Here is an 18501-nt window from a genome sequence, read left to right on the forward strand (position 1 = left end):
GGCCCCGCGCGCGCAGCCTTGAACTACCACTCCCAGCAGCCCCCGCGGCTCCCCGCAGAATCCACGCCTGTGCCCCCACCCCGGGACTCCATCTCCCAGCAGCCCGCGCTGCCGCCAGACCCTTCATTTCCGGGAGAGGCGCCGCGTCCCTGGCTCGGCGGAGGCGGCGGCGGCCGGAGTGCGGCGAGCGGGGCCTCCTGGGGCCGGCGGCGGAGGGAGCGGGGCCGGGCAGGTCTCCGGGCGGTCGGCGCCATGCTGAACATGTGGAAAGTGCGGGAGCTGGTGGACAAGGCGTGAGTACGGCGGGGCGCGCTCGGGGGGCCGGGGGCGGCTCGGCCGTGGCCCCTCAGCCGGGCCCGCGCTCCCCCCCGCCCCCCCCAACATGGCCGCGGCCCCTCCCCTGCTGAGGTGGCGGCCTCACACCCCCTCTGGTCCCGGCTGACCCTGGCCCCGATGTCCCTTCCTGCCTCCGTTGCCGACTCCCGGTGACTGCCCTGGGTGGTCCCTGAGCGTCCTCCCGGCGGGGCTTTGTGGCCCCTCCGGGGCTGCAGGCACTCAGGAGTTTCATTTCAGGTAGTCTGTGGCCTYTTCATTATGGCTGGCTGCTTTTCCGCCCCTTTTGGGCGCATTTGGGCCCTTCCAGCTGTTGGTGATCAGCACTTCTGCTTTGGGTGCCCGCTCCTCTGCCAGGGTCCCAGGTTGTGTGGGCTCATTTTGGTGTATGAGCCCTTGGAATGTGTCTCTGCCGGATCGGGTCCCAACATGGCCCTTAGGCTCTTGAGAGGGGAACAGATAAGTCAGTCAAAGCAGGAGGGCARTAAAGAACCACCTGGACCTTTTCAGAGAGCTTCCAAAGTCACCACATGCTCTATGAAGTGTTTGCCTCTTCCCTAAGGACAGGTTGCTTGCTGYAATTGCCATTGACACGCCACCCCGGGCCTTTCAGAGGTGGAGCATGGTAGAGGACTGAAATGCTCATTCGCACCCCTTACATGTTTAAATARCTCAGATATTTACAAGTTTGTTTCCTTGAATAGAGCCTCCTCCCACTGAAAACTTGTCTATGGACTTGGTTGTCGTGATCACTGTGTTGCAGATTGAAAGCATGACGTTATTACGTGTGTCAGCCACTCCCTTTATTTTTGGCATGAGAAAAATTTGATATGGTGGAGAACTTAGCAAAGTTTGTTTTGCTTCCTCAAATRTTAAATCTTTCGGGGGAAACTTGGAGCACTTCTCCATCACTCTTTTCAGTGGTGCCCAGTGACAGGACAAGGGGCAATTGACACCAACTGACACACAGAAGCTCTGTCTGAATATGAAGAAAAGCATCTTCACTTTCAGGGTGACAGAGTRTTGGAMCAGGCTGCCCAGAGAGGTTGTGGAGYCTCCTTCTCTGGRGATAYTCAAAACGTGGCTTKATATGATCCTGTGCAACCTGCTCCAGGTGAACCTGCTTTAGCAGGAACTTGGACTGGATGATTTCCAGAGGTCCCTTCCAACATCAGCGTTTCTGTGATCTGGTTGAAGATGTCCGTGCTTATGGCAGGGGGTTGGCCTAGATGATGCTTAAAGTTACTTTCYARTCCACACCATTCTGTGGTTGTATGAATTGTGGAGTGCTTAGAGGAATAACTGGCTGGTAGATTGGTATATACCAGATAGTATTAATGACAAATGGTTGCTACGGGCCTTAGAAGTCAGAAGTCTTTCAAAAATGAGGTTCCGTTTTAAACTTTCCTAAAATTTTTGTTTCTCCAAACAGTTTTTAAAATGGCCTGCTTGATATATAGGCTTAAAGATGGCAAACTTAAGAGAATTGTCAGCTTATTCATGATAATCAACAGTCTTCCTTATGGTGCTATATACTGGACTAAGATTTTTCTTGGCAAAGAATTGCATGAYATTTAAAAACCACTGTGAATAATCCTTGTCCTGAGGAGGTCATTTACTTTTTTACAGCTTGTATACAAAGTTAGCTCTGGCTAAAGTCATTTTAATAATGTGACAAATGAGGTATTTAGGTGTACAACCTTAATAGGCCTGACTTGAGTTCCAGACCTTTCAGGGAAATCAAGTTTGTCTGAGTTTTACTTGTGTGCTTTTTTTGTTTAGGTTTAATGATCACTGTCACATAATAATACTGTCATTGTTTTAAAAATATTTACTTCTAAAGATACAAATTATTAAGTCAAACAGCACATCAGAACCTGGATTGGAAAAGACATTATGTTTCTAGAACAGGTGCAAGAAGTAAACATTTCAAATAATAAAAAATGTTTTTTTGTATAAACTTCAGTTTCTGGGAATGACATTATCCAAATAAAGCAGATTGTTTATTAAAAGAAAAATGGGAGGAGGGGCAGGAAGAAAGTGGAGCCTGCAGAGTAAATAGTATTTAGAGACGTCAGGATCAATAGTCCCATTGTGTGTGGTGCAGATTTATCATAATGTCTTCTGTCTTATGTCCATGACTTACAAAATTCTCTGCAGAGGAAGCAAAATGATATAATCTGCCTCATAAATAACAGCTGATGTTGTGGCAGCAGCATACTGAACTTTAGCAAGGAACTGCCTTTCTTTCCCTAAAAAAGGGATATGATTGTATGAGGATTTTGAAGATGTGCAAATAGCTTGAAATCTTCCTAGTTCAAACTTTGATAGCTTTGATAGTGGTTTTGAGCTCTGCATCTTGGTTCCATATTCAGCTGATRCTTATCTTAGAGTTTCAGTTTACTCATGTGGGGTTTATTTTTTTATCCTTAWTTGTGCTTTGGTGGCTGAGAGCTTGCTTAGGTCAGATATTTTAACATGGAGGACTTTTCTTAAACAATTCTCAGCTATTTTGTTATGTGAAAGTTCAGTAAATGGTGATAAATAGCTGTGGGTTACTTTAAAAGCAAAAATCCAAGAAAAAATTGTAACCATCGAAGTCTCAGAACCAAAAAATAAGTTAGCAACTGCAAAATATATATGAGAAATTTGAACTTGTATTTAGTATTTTTGAAGTATTTGGTGTTTATGTTTCTTCAGTGTGGTTGTAATTGGGCAGTGAAGTTCATCAGGTAAATTCTGCTTCATAATTCTCTCCACACTATGGTCACCTCTTATTTTTATGGTAGCATTTTGTAGCAACTCCAAGTATGGATCTGCATCCTGTTGTGTATGAGACAGTTATTTTAGATACTGAGTGGCAGTCCTATTATATTTGAAGCTTAGAGGGAAGATTGTTAAATATTATGTACCCTGATTAGTTTTGACTGAGCAGTAATACCTTGTTTCTGCCTGGGCATTGTGAATAAGTTTGCAGTTTAAATCAAATAATTAGTAGAACCTGCCTGTACCTAGTAAAATCTGCTTGTCATATGGTTTATTCTTTCAAAATAACTGTCAAAATTCTTCCACCCTCTACTTTCTTAATGGGTATTGAAGTGTGTTCCAGAGTTCTTCAATTGTGTGAAATTACACTGAGTTTCTTGTTAATTTGTAGTTTAGAAGGTGCAGGTCTACATATTCTTATTTCTTCTGGAGTAAATTCCGTTTCACATTAGTATGTGAATAAATTGTCTTAAGAAGGCAGCTTTTCACTTTGTTCAATGTTCACTTGTATGGGTTTTTTTCCCCCAGCAATTCAAAACTGAATTGAAAAGTAAACTAAACTGGGAAATAAATGCAGCCCTCTGTGTTCAGCKTTCTGGCTCTAGGACAGTAACCTCTGTTTAAATGGCCGAGGTTTCTGATGGCTCAGGGCCAGGGTGGTGCTTGGTGCAAAGTTGGTGAGTCAGGTGGCACTTCTGAGTCACTCCTGAGGSAATGTAAGAGATTTCTTGTTCGATTCTCTTTTGTCATAGGCTTAGGTGAGGGCTGCAGTGTAACTGTGTTGCCTCAGCATTCCAGGCAGGAGGTGGCCAGTTCTTGTGACAAAGCGCAGAGGCACATGGCTGGTACTCGAGCTGACTGGTGGGAGTGTGAGCTCCAGGAACATTTGGCAGGTGGGAAGGATTCTGGTCTCCACTGCTCTGCTGCAGCATGGGATCTGCAGCTTTGTCTCTGGATGCTCTGGTGAGAGCGGTCCCAGATATTCTGTGGCACCCATGGTAGAGGGTTCAGGTTACCCCATGCCTGCTCTGAAACAATCCTGTAGTTGTGATGAAACTTGAGGCYAAGTGTTGCACTTACTGCTTGTGAGCTGCATGAGACTAAGGATCTGCAGGCTGCCTGGCACTGTGTAGAAGCAGTGTACAAGAAAGGTCATATTTTTATTGGTATAGGCGTATCTGTACTTTGATATTCAAATCACCAAGGGCCTTGATCAAGTTTCTCCCCATGTATGATAACAGAACTGGCAAAAGGTATTGTAGTCACTGAGAGTTCGTTCAGGAGTCCTGGTTGTGGAAATACAGAGTGTTATACAACTCAGTAACTTCACTTTTAAGCCTTATTGGACAAGTACATTTTGTGCTTTGTGTTCCCTGTGAGATTTCTAGGTGAGTTCTACAAAGAAAACCCCATGGCTTTTTCAAAAGAAAACAGGGAATATCAAGAAACCCTGTTAAAAAAGGTTTTAACTTGGCAGAAGCTTGAAGGTATCARTTTGGCCTAGTGGCCAAGTTCAAAAGCCAGGCCATCATTTCTTTTAGATCTGTTGAATTTCCTCTTCTGGAAGCAGAAACTGCTGATTTGTATTGTACTGAAAGGATCCTGCATGTTATTAACCTGCATGAGAGGGTTCAGCTCAAATCAGAGTCAGAATACAATGTTTGTATGTACACAGTTAGCAAACTAGTTGGACTCACCATTGCAATAATTTCTCTTTTAATATGTCATGTTGACATTTTTTCTGACTAGATTCTATCACAGACATGTAGGACATGCAGTAAGCAGGCTGGAAAACCTTTGGACCAACTAAGGTYAGATTGCTGCCTGTGTAACAGTCTGATGAGACTTTACAGCCACTTTCTTTAAAATTCCATTGTCATTCTTAGCTTTTGTGATCTTCYACATGCATGACCTTAATGTGAAAGAGCTCCTTTGAAGCACCTTTCCACACATCAAAGGATAAGAAACTTTCTCATGAAAAATGGGAAGAAGGTGACAGATCTGAATGTAGTTAGGGCAGGATTATCCAGGTGTTCATTTGCATGGGTTGAGTGGGGTAGTTGTCACTTCGTTTTACTGAAAAATAAGTGGTGAGAGCCTGTAAATTTCTTTCCAGTAATAGGAATATGATAGCTGCCGTCCTCTTGTTTCCTCCATACTCCTTCCTGTTCAGTTTTGCCCACCTGAGCCCTCCCTGCTTTGCTAGTACTGCTCTTAGCCACACCTTTCTGGTGGCCCAGCAGGAATGTGTTTGCACTCTCTTATGTTGCAGAGTGGGAGGTGAAGCGTTRCAGAACTGTTTCCATACACTTCACAAGCTTGATGAATTGCCCCAGTATGTAATAGTTTAATTTMTTTTTAAATGGAAAGCAAATAGTCTTGTTTAGAACTGATTGTAATAGAGAAGCATTATAACACCTTAAAATTTATTTGTASAGGTAGGCTCTTGGGTCCTCTTATTTATTCTGATGCTTTATCTGTGCAAAGAGAAAGGATTTTCAGTGTTTGTGGTAGAGGAAGGATTAAAAGAGCTGTTGTCATGAGCTAGAACTAGGCAGGGGAGAAGTTCTGGTTAATAAACAGCATGTTTCCTTTAGTGCTTCTAATTGTACAGCCTGTGAAGAGGAGGGTAAATTACTGGTAAAATAGAGTGAATTATTGCTCTGATTGTCATTTCAGTTTCTCACTGATGTGGCCTAAAGCCTGTAAATGAGATCTTGCACTTCACTCCCACATCACAGATGAGGGAAGCTAATAAGATAACTGTTGAGTAAACCATGTCACATTGGTAACAGTTAAAACTCTAGATTCCTTGACTTTCAGTCTCATTTGTTGTCTGCTACCTCATGCTCTGTCTGCAAGACACTAATGTGATTAATGCACACCAGTCATTTACCCTGCAATTACAGACCTTACAGTTGACTTTTGGTTGCTCTTTGCCTGTAGAATGCTCACAGTTGCCCAGCACATAGGCAGGATCTGATGTATCCTTAGCTGAGGGTTTTCAGTCCTCCAGTCAAACTGCTTTTTCGTTTTAATGTGCCTGTAATTGTTCATATTTACAGGCGATTTTCTTGTGGTTCATGGGTTTGTCCACCCAGATATTGAGCTCTGTAATGAAATGCTGTTTGCTGGTTCAGTAATAGCAGGTATTGTAAATGATCCATCATATAATACATCCAACAAAAGAATAAGTGACTGTCTAACATTTGTCCATTGCTGTCTGAATCTCCTGTAAACTCCTTTGCTTCAGTTCCAGGATCATTTAGTTTTCTTTATATTTAAGATTTATTTTGGTTTGCATAAGCAAGATCTTTGGAGCAATAACCACTTCCATAGTTTTCTGTAAGGGACAGTTAACCCTCTCYGCATGAGTTATCCTCCTATTGCTGCTAAAGAGGTGTCCTGCTGMGAATGGCTTTAAGAACAGCATATTGTGTTATTATTATTACAAGAAAGATGATGATGATTATCTTCAGCCTTATTAGGGCTTGTCCTCTGCCTGGTTACCAGAGAGCTGAGAGAAAGAATAAAGTCTTGGAAATACAGAGGAAGGCTGGGTTTGAACATAGCATTTGGCTTTTCAGCCAGGCATGGCTGTGTCTGCCAAGCATTTGTAACAGCAAGTTACTTTTTAGGACTTTCCTTCTTCCCTTAAAACATTTCCAGAAAGCTGCTGATATTAACAACGTATAGAAAGGGTTTTRGTCTTTGGGCCATGTAATTTAGTATGGGAGATAAGCATCTGTGAAAGTATTRCACTGTTATCTCACGTATGTAGATACGGTGTTCTCTAGTTTGAATACTCAGCTGCTGGAGTAATCTGTCAAATAGGCAAATGTGACAGGCTGATGTATTTATTAAGAGTTGGCATAAGGTAGTTGTGGCCAAACACAAAAGTTTMATGAACACAGTCTTAAGCGGTGCTTTTGTTGGTGCTCTTTCAAATGTGTTATTGACATTTTACACCCTCTGGAAGATGACAGAAATTTGTGTTGTGTGTAAGGCTTATAATGGTTTGTATTATATTGTGTAAGGCTAGCTAAGGTGTTGGCTTCATCTGTTTTCAGGGAATCKAAGTGATGTATGTGTGACAGCTTCTGTGTTACAGCAGAGCTTTGCATGTCCTTGCCAAGCAGGACTGTGTTCCTGGTCAAAGATAAGAGCCTTACCTGCATCACTGTGTGCAGCTGTGGTGAAAAGGATCAAGGTGCTTAGTTCAATTCTATGCTAATTCCTCTTGGTTGTGTTGCCAGTTAGGGTATTGCAAAATATTAGCTGTTTTGCATAATTGTTTCATATACAAGGTATAATTACTTGCAGAGCATTGGGCAAGTGTTGGACACACTATTGCTTTCTCTCCTCAGGCTTTGCAATTTCAGTGTGCAACTGTGTTGCAGTTGTCCTAAAATACAGTCTTGGAATTCTGATCTGATTCTTTTATATCTGTCGCAGTTCACTTCAAGTGTTACATTAATTTCTGTATTTATGTGAAAATGAGAWCTTTTTTCTAAAAACAAAGATGAGCCATTGGAGAATGACTGTAATGTAATGGTTGAGACTTGTGTGCTGCATTTTGAAACTTTTGGAATTTCTCTCATTGAGTTATTCGGAAGTTTGGGTACAGCTTGTCCAAAGTCATAATTATAAGAATTCCAATTTGAACTCATATCCAGCATAAAGAGTGTGACTGACCTGTTACTTCAAGTATGTCTCAAACATTTTGCTGGCATGTGCTTGATGAGGAACTTTGGCTTCCCAATTACCACTGTGTATTCTGAGCTTCAATTGAGGCAGTATTTAACGAAGAGAGTCAGGAAATTGAAACTCCTTGAGAACAGCTGTTCCCTTAGTGGGTTTTTAGTGATATAAAGATGTACAATAGCATAACTTCATGTTGAAAGTTGGCTGTTTCAAAGACTTTGTTTAAATGCTTATCTGAATTTTTGTATTCATAAGGCAAAACTAATGTAGAACAAGTGAATGAAAAGCTGAATTACTAGGAAATGTAGCAAGTGAATAAAGCAGTCAGATTTGCAATTGTTCTTTTTTCAGTTACAGTTAGAGTATTCATTACTTAYTCTTGCATCGTGTGCTGTGTAATGATGGTATTTGGGTTGCTGTGCAAGGAATTGGATAGAGGAACAGATCTAATTGGAAATTCTTTCTCTCCCAACAGGACTTTGTAGATCTGGTTTTGGGTTAGATTAGTTCCCTAAACTCTGTGTGGCACATTTGAAGAACCAGTGTTGAGATAGGAGGGGAGAGGGGCCCTTAAAGGTGTAAGTGGAGAACACTGGACACAGGGTTGAGTCTCCTTTTGTAGTTGCCCCGAAATCTCAAACACCATCAGCACTTTCACCAATAAGAAAACACAACCTAAGCCATGAAATGTTAGTTTGTAGTTTCACAGTCAGCGTAAGCGTAGGCTGATGGTAAAAGAGGTTTCACAGCCTCCCGTCTGCCACAGCCTGCACACTTCTCTCCYTTTTGCTGGCACTTGCAGACTTTCTGCTTGATGAGAGAATCTCTGACTAACCAGTTGTTTTTGCCAATTTAATTCTCTACTGGATTGGCTCCCTGGTATAGTTAACTCCATGGTCACACAAATATTTGTACTGGCATAAAAGAAGGAATGGTATTTGGGTAAGAATAAGTGGCTGGGGGCAAAGTACGAGTTGAGTTCTTGCAGTTCTTGCACACCCTTAGCATGTGATTTCACAAGCAGGTTGAAGGGCTCTAAGATTATTCTTCTACTAACAGAGAATGTTTCATTTTTATACCTGGCCATTCCCTGTCTTTGGTTTCAGTGTACTGCTGGTGTGTGGTTCAGTATTTGTTTGTGGTCTCTTGCTGATACAGCTAAAAAAAGCCCCCAAGGTTTTAGGGTTCCTAACTGACTTGGCCACATGTGCAAACAGCTGCTCATGCACCACAAACACTTGTGGTGATGRGGAAAGGACAGGAAGATCAGCTGTGGGAGCCTTTTTCCRTTATAAGATACAAACCTTTCTGTTTGTATCACTGGGGATGGGGAGGGTAAGCATCAATATTTTGGTTCCATGCTTSGGTCACAAACTTCTGAGAAAGGATGTAAATTGAAATACAGTTTTGTGTCTTGTACAGTGCCACTTTGAGTGATTCAGGCTGGAATTGATCTCAGGATCCAGCAGGTCTTTATATCAGAGGCTTTCAATTCAATTTCTGCAGTTTATTRTATTAGAAATACTGATGGGATATATTCCAGAATGGTGAAGTGGGTATTCTATGTAGACTGTTACTTTAAATAGATTAAATCTTTCTAGAAATGTTTGGTTTCCCACTAAGAATGAAACTACCATGACAACACCAATATTGTCAGTGTGTATTTGTGAGTTATAAGAAAACCAGCTCAAAGCTCTTGTCCTTTTCCCTCCCCTCATCCAAATGATGTGTCCTGTGCTGACCAGTCAAATATGCACTGCTTGCTTAATAGATATTAACTGGTTCATTTGGGATACAATTAGAAATATTAGTGTATATTCAACTTATTTAATGAGACTGGCCTGCATTATTTTTAATCTGTTGTAATAATAATGAGACCTATCGGGAGTTAGGAAGGCATTTTTTCTCTACTCYATTCTGAGTCAGAGCAATAAATGTTTTTCTTGGTGGTTACTCTCCCCATCCTGTCAAGCTGGTGAGAATCATCCTAATGTAGGTTACAGACTGTGCTCAGTGTTTCCTCTCAAGACATTACTTTATACTTAGTAAACAAATACCTCCCTGTGTGATTTTTTGGAGGTGGATGTTTTGTGTTCTCAAGACTATTCAGTTGAGAGTTCTCTAAGACCACTTTGGAGGTGAAGAAAAGAAAAAGGCTTTTGATAACCTTAGACAATTTTATTGGAGTTGCAGTAGGTGAATGCATCTTCTGAAAAATAAATTAGTCTTTGTAACTTACATCTACAAATAGAGCTGATCTCTTAAAGATTGCTGCCACTTCAAATTATTCCTTGTTTTGACAATTACTTAATTATTTAAAYTGTTTTTCTATATGATCATGTGAAGAGAAGTGGGGGGGAAAACCCCCTCTGTTCAAAGGTATTTATTGTCTAAATGAGTTAACTTTTATTACAGTATTCTATCTCTGTGCAGCAAACAGAGGAATTTCCTGAGACAGCTTGAAAACATAGTGCTAATAGACTCTTAATTGGCAAATGCAGTCTCAGCCTTTAGACTGTCAGTGTTGTTTTTTTGTTAATTACACAGTAACTGTAACTCCTGTAGCTGCAAACATTAGCTCAGAAAAATCCAGTAAACTTACCATTASTGAGTAAATAAATAAATAGTGCCTGTGTTGAGCCATTGTGAAATTTGTTTGTTGCAAATACACGGTGTCATTTGAAATTATCATCTCTGTGTGGATGGGAACCAGAAACTGGCTCTCTGAGGCAAATGAAACAGCTCCTGTTACCTTTTTAGGACATGAGTTACTTGATCTCCTGGAGGAACCAGTTTAACAAAGGGATACCTATGAAAGGAGAGGAAACATCRTTATCCTCCACAAATAAACATGGTTTGGAATTTTGAAAGTTAACTTGTGTGTAATTTACCAGACTTATTTCACTAAAGAACAGTCAAAATGCATGTTTCTGAACTTGTGGGGTTTTTGTTTGCCAAGCTACACYTTTTAGTTAATATGAGATACCAGCATGAAAATTTTCATGAAATAATGTTAATAGAACATATGACATTGTCAGATTATGATGCTGAAAAAGTTTCCCCTTGCACAAACCTACTTAYGCTAAAGAAATATGAAGTACTTGCTGTGAGACTGCAAAGTTTAATTATAAGATGTTTAATTATAAGATGTTGAATTTCTTGTTCTTTCTTGTTAGCAAGGTGAGATACRGGAAAGGCTTAGTATTTCAAATAGCTTTATTCTTGGCAAGAGGGGGATGGTAGTTTTGAAGACAGTGAGACAAGTTTAAAGGACCTCAGTTGTGTGCTCTCCTCTGGCTGTGTGCAGAACTAAGTTTCTTGCAGACATATTCCATGTATTCTTAATTAATGACAGCATCTTCCTTGTTTGACAAGTAATGGTCTTCTGGATTGGATTTCTGGATTGGGTATGAAAGGAAATGCAGTAGAGCTATTGAGTGTAGCAGGTATGGTAACTGCACAGAATAATGGAATAATTCTTGCTTTTAGCTTCAAATAGCAAACAAGCAGAATGAAAGGAACCAATTTTGAGAAGCTGATCAGCTTCTCTGTAGTGACATCAGTATTCATTTTCTGATTTGATTTGGATTRTTTTCTGGAAATTAAAGGTCTGAAATCTGATAGTGGGGTGGTGTATTTTGGGGTTTTTTTGCAAACACAACAACTGTAGAATTCATTCCTGTAAGTTTAGCAATAAGCTTAGTAAATGATAATACACTTCACTTTATAATAGCCAGGATAAAGGTAGTGATCTCAAGTGTTTCTCACTCTGCCTGAATACTTCCTGCCTAGCAATTCCACTGCAAGATATTTGCATAAATGAAGGAAAACAATTGCTTGAACCTGCAATTTGATTACTTTGTATAAACTGTTGTTTCCTCTTCCTTTCTCCTGCACAGAAGTGCAGTTCAGCTTCTGCTTCAGCCTTAGGACATTTTCCAGGGCACAATGCCATATGAAAGTGCAGTTGAAGGTTTTCTGGTTTAGTTGCTTCACCTGCTACTTGGACCTATCTTGTGTTGATGAGATACATGACCTAGGCTTTYTTAGGTCATGTGATGGTAATACTTTGCTGCCACACCAATGAAATGGAGAGTTCTACAGTCATAGCTCTGCAGCTGAAGGCAGGAGGAGGCTGCAAGCCCTTCACAGGCATTCTGGGTGTTAGGGATAGAGAGCAGCTTGTGTTGTGGAAGGTTGGATGTATTCTGTGTGTATGATTTACGTGCAGTTGGGATGCTGTTGTCTGACCCTCGCTGCCTTGAGCCTGAAGGGAGAGGAGCTGGTAGGAATTAGAGCCCTCAGATAGGCTGGAGGCAACAAAGATAGCACTTCCAGAGTGGGACTCCAGAAAGACTGGTTCATCTTAGATGTACTTTGCCCCTGAATCTGATCAGAGAAGAGCTTGTAACAGGTGCTTACTGTTGACTTAGAGGAGTCACCTGTRCTCAGGTTTATTCCTTAAAAATTATTGCAGAAGACAGTCAATATTGCAAAGTACAGGGGTGCGTGGGATGTCACAGTGCCAAAGTGAATGATATGGCAGCAGAGAATGATCAGTTTGTGTGTTAAAAGCTTCAGTGCCTGCATTGTTTAAACTTTAATCAGCCCTCCCTGGTGGAACAGCAAGCATGTGTTTGTAATGCTTAATTTGTAATAAATTTGGAATTAGGGCAATGTTTTAATGGTACTCAGCTTGCAGTGAAGGGATAGCTGAAACTACAAGGATCATTAAGCATGGCCCATTAATATTGGGGTGTGTGGGTTTGGGCTATATTRAACTCCATATTACTGCATGTGCATTCTGTCCTCACCAAATACTCTGTAAGCTGACAAATAACTGAAACAGTTCTTTATTGGATTATTTAGAATTCGCTGTGATCAGTAGCCCTGAATAGATCAGTGCTGTTCACAGGTGTACTGACTCCCAGGCAATKCTCCTCCTTTTACTCATAATGTCTATTACTTTAACTATTCATCTAGAACACTTCAAGCAAATATAACATGAGGARGTTTCCTTAGCCAGTTGGTGTATTACCATAAGCTTAGAACTGTTACAAACTCTTCATGGTGTCAGAAAACCCTGGTATGAAGTGTTTTGGTGAACACATTTGACATGAGTAGTGAGTGAGCAGTTACAGAGAGCCCAGAATTGCAGAAGCTTTAGATGTGAGTGAGGTTTATCAAGGCAGTGGTACCTTTTGGGGATCATCCTAAACCACTAATGCCACTTCTTCTGACATTCTGAAAAGGTCAGTWGTAGGAGATACATCATAAATACAGAGGTCATTAGGGAACATTCAGGAGGGTTTGGGGTATCATACCTACTGTTTGTATTCTATTTACTGTGAGGCTGGGGTTTTGGTTTCTTTTTTTTTTTCCTCCCTATCTTCTGCCTCCATTCAAGGTCCTTCTCAATTTTTTTGTGGTCGGAAATAGGAAATCTGAGGTACATGAGTGGGTTGAAGTTGCACAGCTTCAAAGTTCACTGTTGCCTCATGCTGAGCGTAGCTACAACTGCCTCGTCCTCTGAAAATTTCTAACCCTTTTGTTTACTGTTTTGAAAGAAGGRTAAGACCTTATCCTTCTTGTAAATATTTCTTAGCATTAAAATGTTRTGCCCTAATCCTAAAAACTCAGTGACTGGGAGTACTTGTGACTCTTTATCAAAGATTTCTTAAAATACTTGAGCTGGGGGCTTGAATGTGATCTCAATTCTGTGTGCATACAAAGGAAGGARGTAGTACTTGGTACTTATTTGGAACAGGGCTTAAGCCACAGCTTATGAATGCATGAAACCCAGCTTTTTGTCTTCAGGCTGCCCTTGAGGTTACATGAATGCAACGAAGTCCAAAGAAACACAGTTGATTGGAGGGTGTAAACTATGGCGAGGAGTGCTTCAATCTCTCTTTTCAAAAAAAGTGTATTTAAATTTCAGTTTCATGTTGTAATTGTCTGTCAGTGTCTGTTGAAATGGACATTTTTGCACTGGTATTTTATGTCTATAAAAAGCATTCKACAGAAATGGTTTTGATTAGATTTCACTCATTCTTTGTCCTGCTTAGTCAGACCTTTGTTCCAGTCCAAGTCATGTTACCTGATTAGATCACAAAGAAGGAAAAATTAAAGATAAATCACGTGATGGAAAATCCATTGTGGCTCTTGCTGACTCTTGAAGGTTGAAGTGCAATTTGAATTCTCTTAGGTGATGTAGTTAAGTCTAAAGAAAAAAAAAGTAAAAGTGTTGCAGCTTGTTTGTTACAGAAGAAAAAAAGGAAGTGTAAAGGAGCAGAGTAGCAAAATAAGTGAGGGTTGAGCAATAGTAARTTGAGTCATGTGATTACAACATGCATCTGGAAGTCTCTTTAGTTGTGCAGTTACAAAAGGTTGCATGAATTTCARAAGTCCACTTCTTTTATGACTATACAGCTGTTGTTGTATGACCACAGTGTGTTGAACTTTGAAGGAGATTAAATCCACAGGAATAGGAGCTGCAAAGCAATGACTCCAATCTGATGTGCCAGATGGAAGCTTGCATGAGGCAAGGAGACTGAAAACCTGCACAGGGCAGTAGCAGCATCGTTTTTATGTCTGAATCCAAACCAGAGTTGCTGTTTAGTGTGTAACTGTCCCACCAGAGTGTCAAGTGTTGCCTCCATGGCAGCTTTTTTCCACTTGTTTGTGAAATTGGTTTTCATGCTTAAATTTAATTGAATGTGTCCCAAGAATGCTTTAGSTGTAATTGCCCTCTAATTTCAACTAAAAATGTGACCTAAAAACTAATATTGAAAACCAGTAGAAATACTATTATGTTATTCCTACTATGTAAGTTAAAAGGAAATATTTTGATTCATTCTGCTTGGTGGAGTATAGCATTTAATTTTTTAAGTCACCCCTTAAAGAATGCTTTTTGGATCAAATATACTAAAATGACACACTATTAAGCCTTTAAAAATGGAACTGCAGCAATGTGCATTTGAAGGGAAGATAGTCAATAATGAGTGAAGTTTAGGGTATGGTAACTGAAGAATGTGAGAGTGGGTGTTTGAAATGAAAACTTCCYATGAAAAATSGGGAAATACAGATATGGGTCTCTTTAAATGAAGAAACACTTTGTATAGAGGTGGTACAAACCCACTGTCAATAGTATYAGCATGGCAAAATCTTTGATGAGCYAGAGAAGGTGTTTATTAYCACATATTGAGATACATAAAGCAGCCATGTATCTGTAGGTGAACCACAAGGGATTGTTTTATATAAGAGTATGAAAGTATTAACACTGACATACTGCAGTAGGAGAGGTGAAAGCAGTCTTAAATCAAGTGGGGGAGGAAGTGTTCGTTCCTTGCACAAATATGCTTTAAAACTGCCRTGTTCCCATGCTTCGTGTTCCCAACATCTGCAAAAAATAATTCAGCTCTAGCAAGCAATTACWAAACCATTTAGGATATAGTATTCTGCAACTGTGGAACTTCTGAGAGGGGGAAACTTTGAAAGGGAAAACTTCAGTAAGGTGCAGTGGTAGTTTCTGTAAGTGAGAGATCCAAGTTCTTTAACAGACTACACTTTAATTCTTAAAGTCACTGTTCTTTTTGACAGTGTGTGTGGTGAATTTTGGGCTATCTTGTTTACTTGGTAGTCTTTTGTGATTAGAAGTTATAAGGCACAGGAAATAGCTTTATAGTTCCTTCCTCCCACAAGTTGTAATTCATTTGTGGCCATCAGGATGTTTTTCTTGGCTTATCTCTTTCTGTGAAGTTTGCCTTGCACATCTGCCACATAAATTATGAAACTGAACTTGAAAAGCTGAAAATGTATTTCAGATCCTACGGTACATAATGAAGATTGTGTCATTGGTCAGGAGTATGACTGCTCCTTGCATAGGTCTGGAATAATACCTGGTATTCATGGACTAAATTGACTGGTGTCACATTTGTAATGGTTCTGAGGAGTGGCTGAAAAATAACTTCAAACGGTCAAGTATCACTAATGTTGTGCTGTTACCTCTCTRTAACCTGAGGTATTTCACCAGGCATTTTGGCAGATGGGTCCCCATCTGTTTCTTCATTGAATGTGGACTGCTGGCTTCCTATTTGGTATCCATATGTTTTATCTGTAAGGCTCTAAATCTAAGCTGCATGTTTTATAACAAAAGTGACATTACTGACAGGAGCAAAATGAAAATGCATTAAGTTGGTTACATTTTTTTTTAGTTAGTTTGTCTTCACCCAGCAAGAAGAGAGAGGCTGCCTGAGAGTGAATAAGTTCACTGAAGGGAAGAACAGCATCATCTTTATTTGGAAAGCAATTAATGTCTTCTTTGAATAATTGTTAATAGCATTAGGTACACAGATTCCTGAATATCCATTGTATTGTTTGGGATAACAGGTAGATAAATTATGTCCTCTGCCTGCAAACCAGTCGGCCCACTGAGCTTTTTGAGATGCTGAGTGGCAGAGTATCATAGGGTACTGAAATCTTGTCCTGAAATGCATTTTTCTGTTTCACTTTGTATTMAAATCCTTTCCGTTTCTTGAAACACAAGTTTGGACCAGTGATCATCTGAAACCCTTCAAAGCCTGAAGGCAGGAATGCTCACAGAAATAAGTGGAGTTAATAGTTGCTACACCTGATTATGGGGTGCTTTTGCTCTGTGTCCTGGCCTCTGGTGGTTTGGGAGGTGGCACTGTGTGGATCAAGATCAGTTCTTTTTTAGCTCACAAATTCAAATGCTCTGTTGAAAGTATTTCATGCCCAGATGGATAAGTATTAAATGATTTTTTTAATTGGCAAAAGTGTTTCTGGAAACTAAYTAACAGTTTCATAAATGCCAAGAATCCCGCACCTAGGAGTGGGGGAGATGTATTCTGTACTCAGGGAAGTTGTGTAGCTATTTTATTTACTSTGTGTTCTCAGTAGTTGAAACTAACTTCTGCACACAATTTAAAAGGGATCATTTAATATTAAAGCAACTTMTTTGCATTCTCAGAAAGCTGTCCCTCTACTTCCACCTCTCCTTTACAGGAACCTTTTAATCTAGATACTAAAAATAGTTCAGATGCATGACTCATAGGARTTGAATGGTGATGATGAGATGGTGTTCACTCCTCTCTGAGGGCTTCGTCTTAAATGTGTGTGTCTGGGGGTGGGGGTCTTCTAGATAACTGTATTGAGAAAAATGTTGCCAGGGTCGGCCTGGTCTCTTCTCCAGATGTTGAATGGCTCATTATATACCGCATTCAATCCTTCACTCTCATTTAAAAAGCAAACACAGCTACAATCTCAAATGTCTAGGAGCAACTCTACATTATACAGTAGTGTCATTTTGCCTTGTCAGCCCCTCTACTGATTTTTTCCATTTTTAGGAAAGCTGAGCACAAATTGTTACTGTTGTGTTTGGATGCTATTCTTAAAACATGCACTGTGGATCATATGAGCAGTGGCTCGTGGGTCCCTGTCTTGCTTTGGTGGGTGACTGCAGCTTCTCAGGCGAGCTGTAGGGAGAGAATCACTACAGGCAAAGGGGGTGCTGGAGCTGCAGGGGCAGGGAGGGAGCTCAGCCTGCAAGTGTGAGTTACTGCTGCTGTTCAGAGCTTTACTTGGAGCTACCACCGTGCTGATARCACACCATCCCTGAGAGAAAGCACTCCAGTTGTCATCTGTGTGCCTTTCCATAAAAATAGTGGGCATGTTTAGATGGAGATAAGAAAGGTGAATAAATGAACCATGTGCATATGCTCTTCCTTATTCAGTTCAAGCAAACTTTCTTTATGCTGTAATTTAATGTTTTCTTAYACTATTTTATGCTGTTATGAATCTTTCTAGTTGGATAATGCAATCTATTCCATTTTAAATCCAAGAAACGCTAGCACAGAKCTGTGCAAGTGTTTCCTTAGTGGGTTTGTCCATGTGGAATGCAAGCACTGTTACTATTAACAGTCTGCTTTGCTATGTCACAAAGGTGATGGGGTTTTATTCAGAGTCGGTAACATCTGTTCTGCCATGAGCAAATTTAAAGYGTGCTTTGCCTTTATTCACTGTGAAAGTCACGGGATACACAGAGATGACTTTCTAAAAATAAGGAAACTTCTAACAAAATTAAAGTATTAATATGTGAGACTGCCTATTGAAAGGATAATGTTGAATATGTTACTCAAAAGGGAAAATCATGTTTTGGCTCATTAAATAACAAAAGGTTAAAATATTTGCTTCTTGTGAGACTTYGGCACCACACTTCATAGTGCTGTGCACTAACAGAGCTTGTCTTGTCCTCTGCTTATCCAGACCCTATCTGCTCTAACAGACTAAAAAAAAATATTCAGCATTGCTGTATGTTTGAATAGCAGTCAAACTGTTCATACTGCATGTATGATACATACATGTTAGTAAAACTTGATTTTTTTTCTTTCTGTACTTAGTCCGTAAACAGATATTTGCAGCATGGTGTGTCATTGAAAACTGTTAATGGTGGTAAAATGTACAAAGTTTCTCATCTCAGCTTTTAGTATTTTAGTGTTCCCAGTTGTAAAATTAAAAAAAGGAAAACAGAAGGTGCATAATCCCGTGGTGTCCTTGGAGTAATAGTTAAAGGTATAATATTATGCACATAGGAGTCYCATGTATACATGATATTGTAATTGGTTTGAAATATACATTGAAAAAAATTTAACTGGGTAGCCAGGTTTCTTGTTCCTGCTG

At 40.2% G+C, this 18501-nt stretch overlaps 1 protein-coding gene across 1 annotated transcript in view; it reads left to right on the plus strand.

The window, feature by feature from the left end:
* Positions 1 to 126: 126 nt before the first annotated feature.
* Positions 127 to 18501, plus strand: part of CLINT1 (clathrin interactor 1) — a 45542-nt gene continuing 27167 nt past the window's right edge. Inside the window, exon 1 of the mRNA XM_057379405.1 lies at positions 127 to 293. Coding sequence (XP_057235388.1) covers positions 253 to 293 — 41 coding nt within the window. The 5' untranslated portion in view covers positions 127 to 252. The remainder of the gene's footprint in view (positions 294 to 18501) is intronic.

The sequence above is a fragment of the Malurus melanocephalus genome, unplaced genomic scaffold, assembly GCF_030028575.1.
Source record: "Malurus melanocephalus ecotype Western Australia unplaced genomic scaffold, MMel_1.1 scaffold_404, whole genome shotgun sequence".
NCBI classification, from domain to species: domain Eukaryota; kingdom Metazoa; phylum Chordata; class Aves; order Passeriformes; family Maluridae; genus Malurus; species Malurus melanocephalus.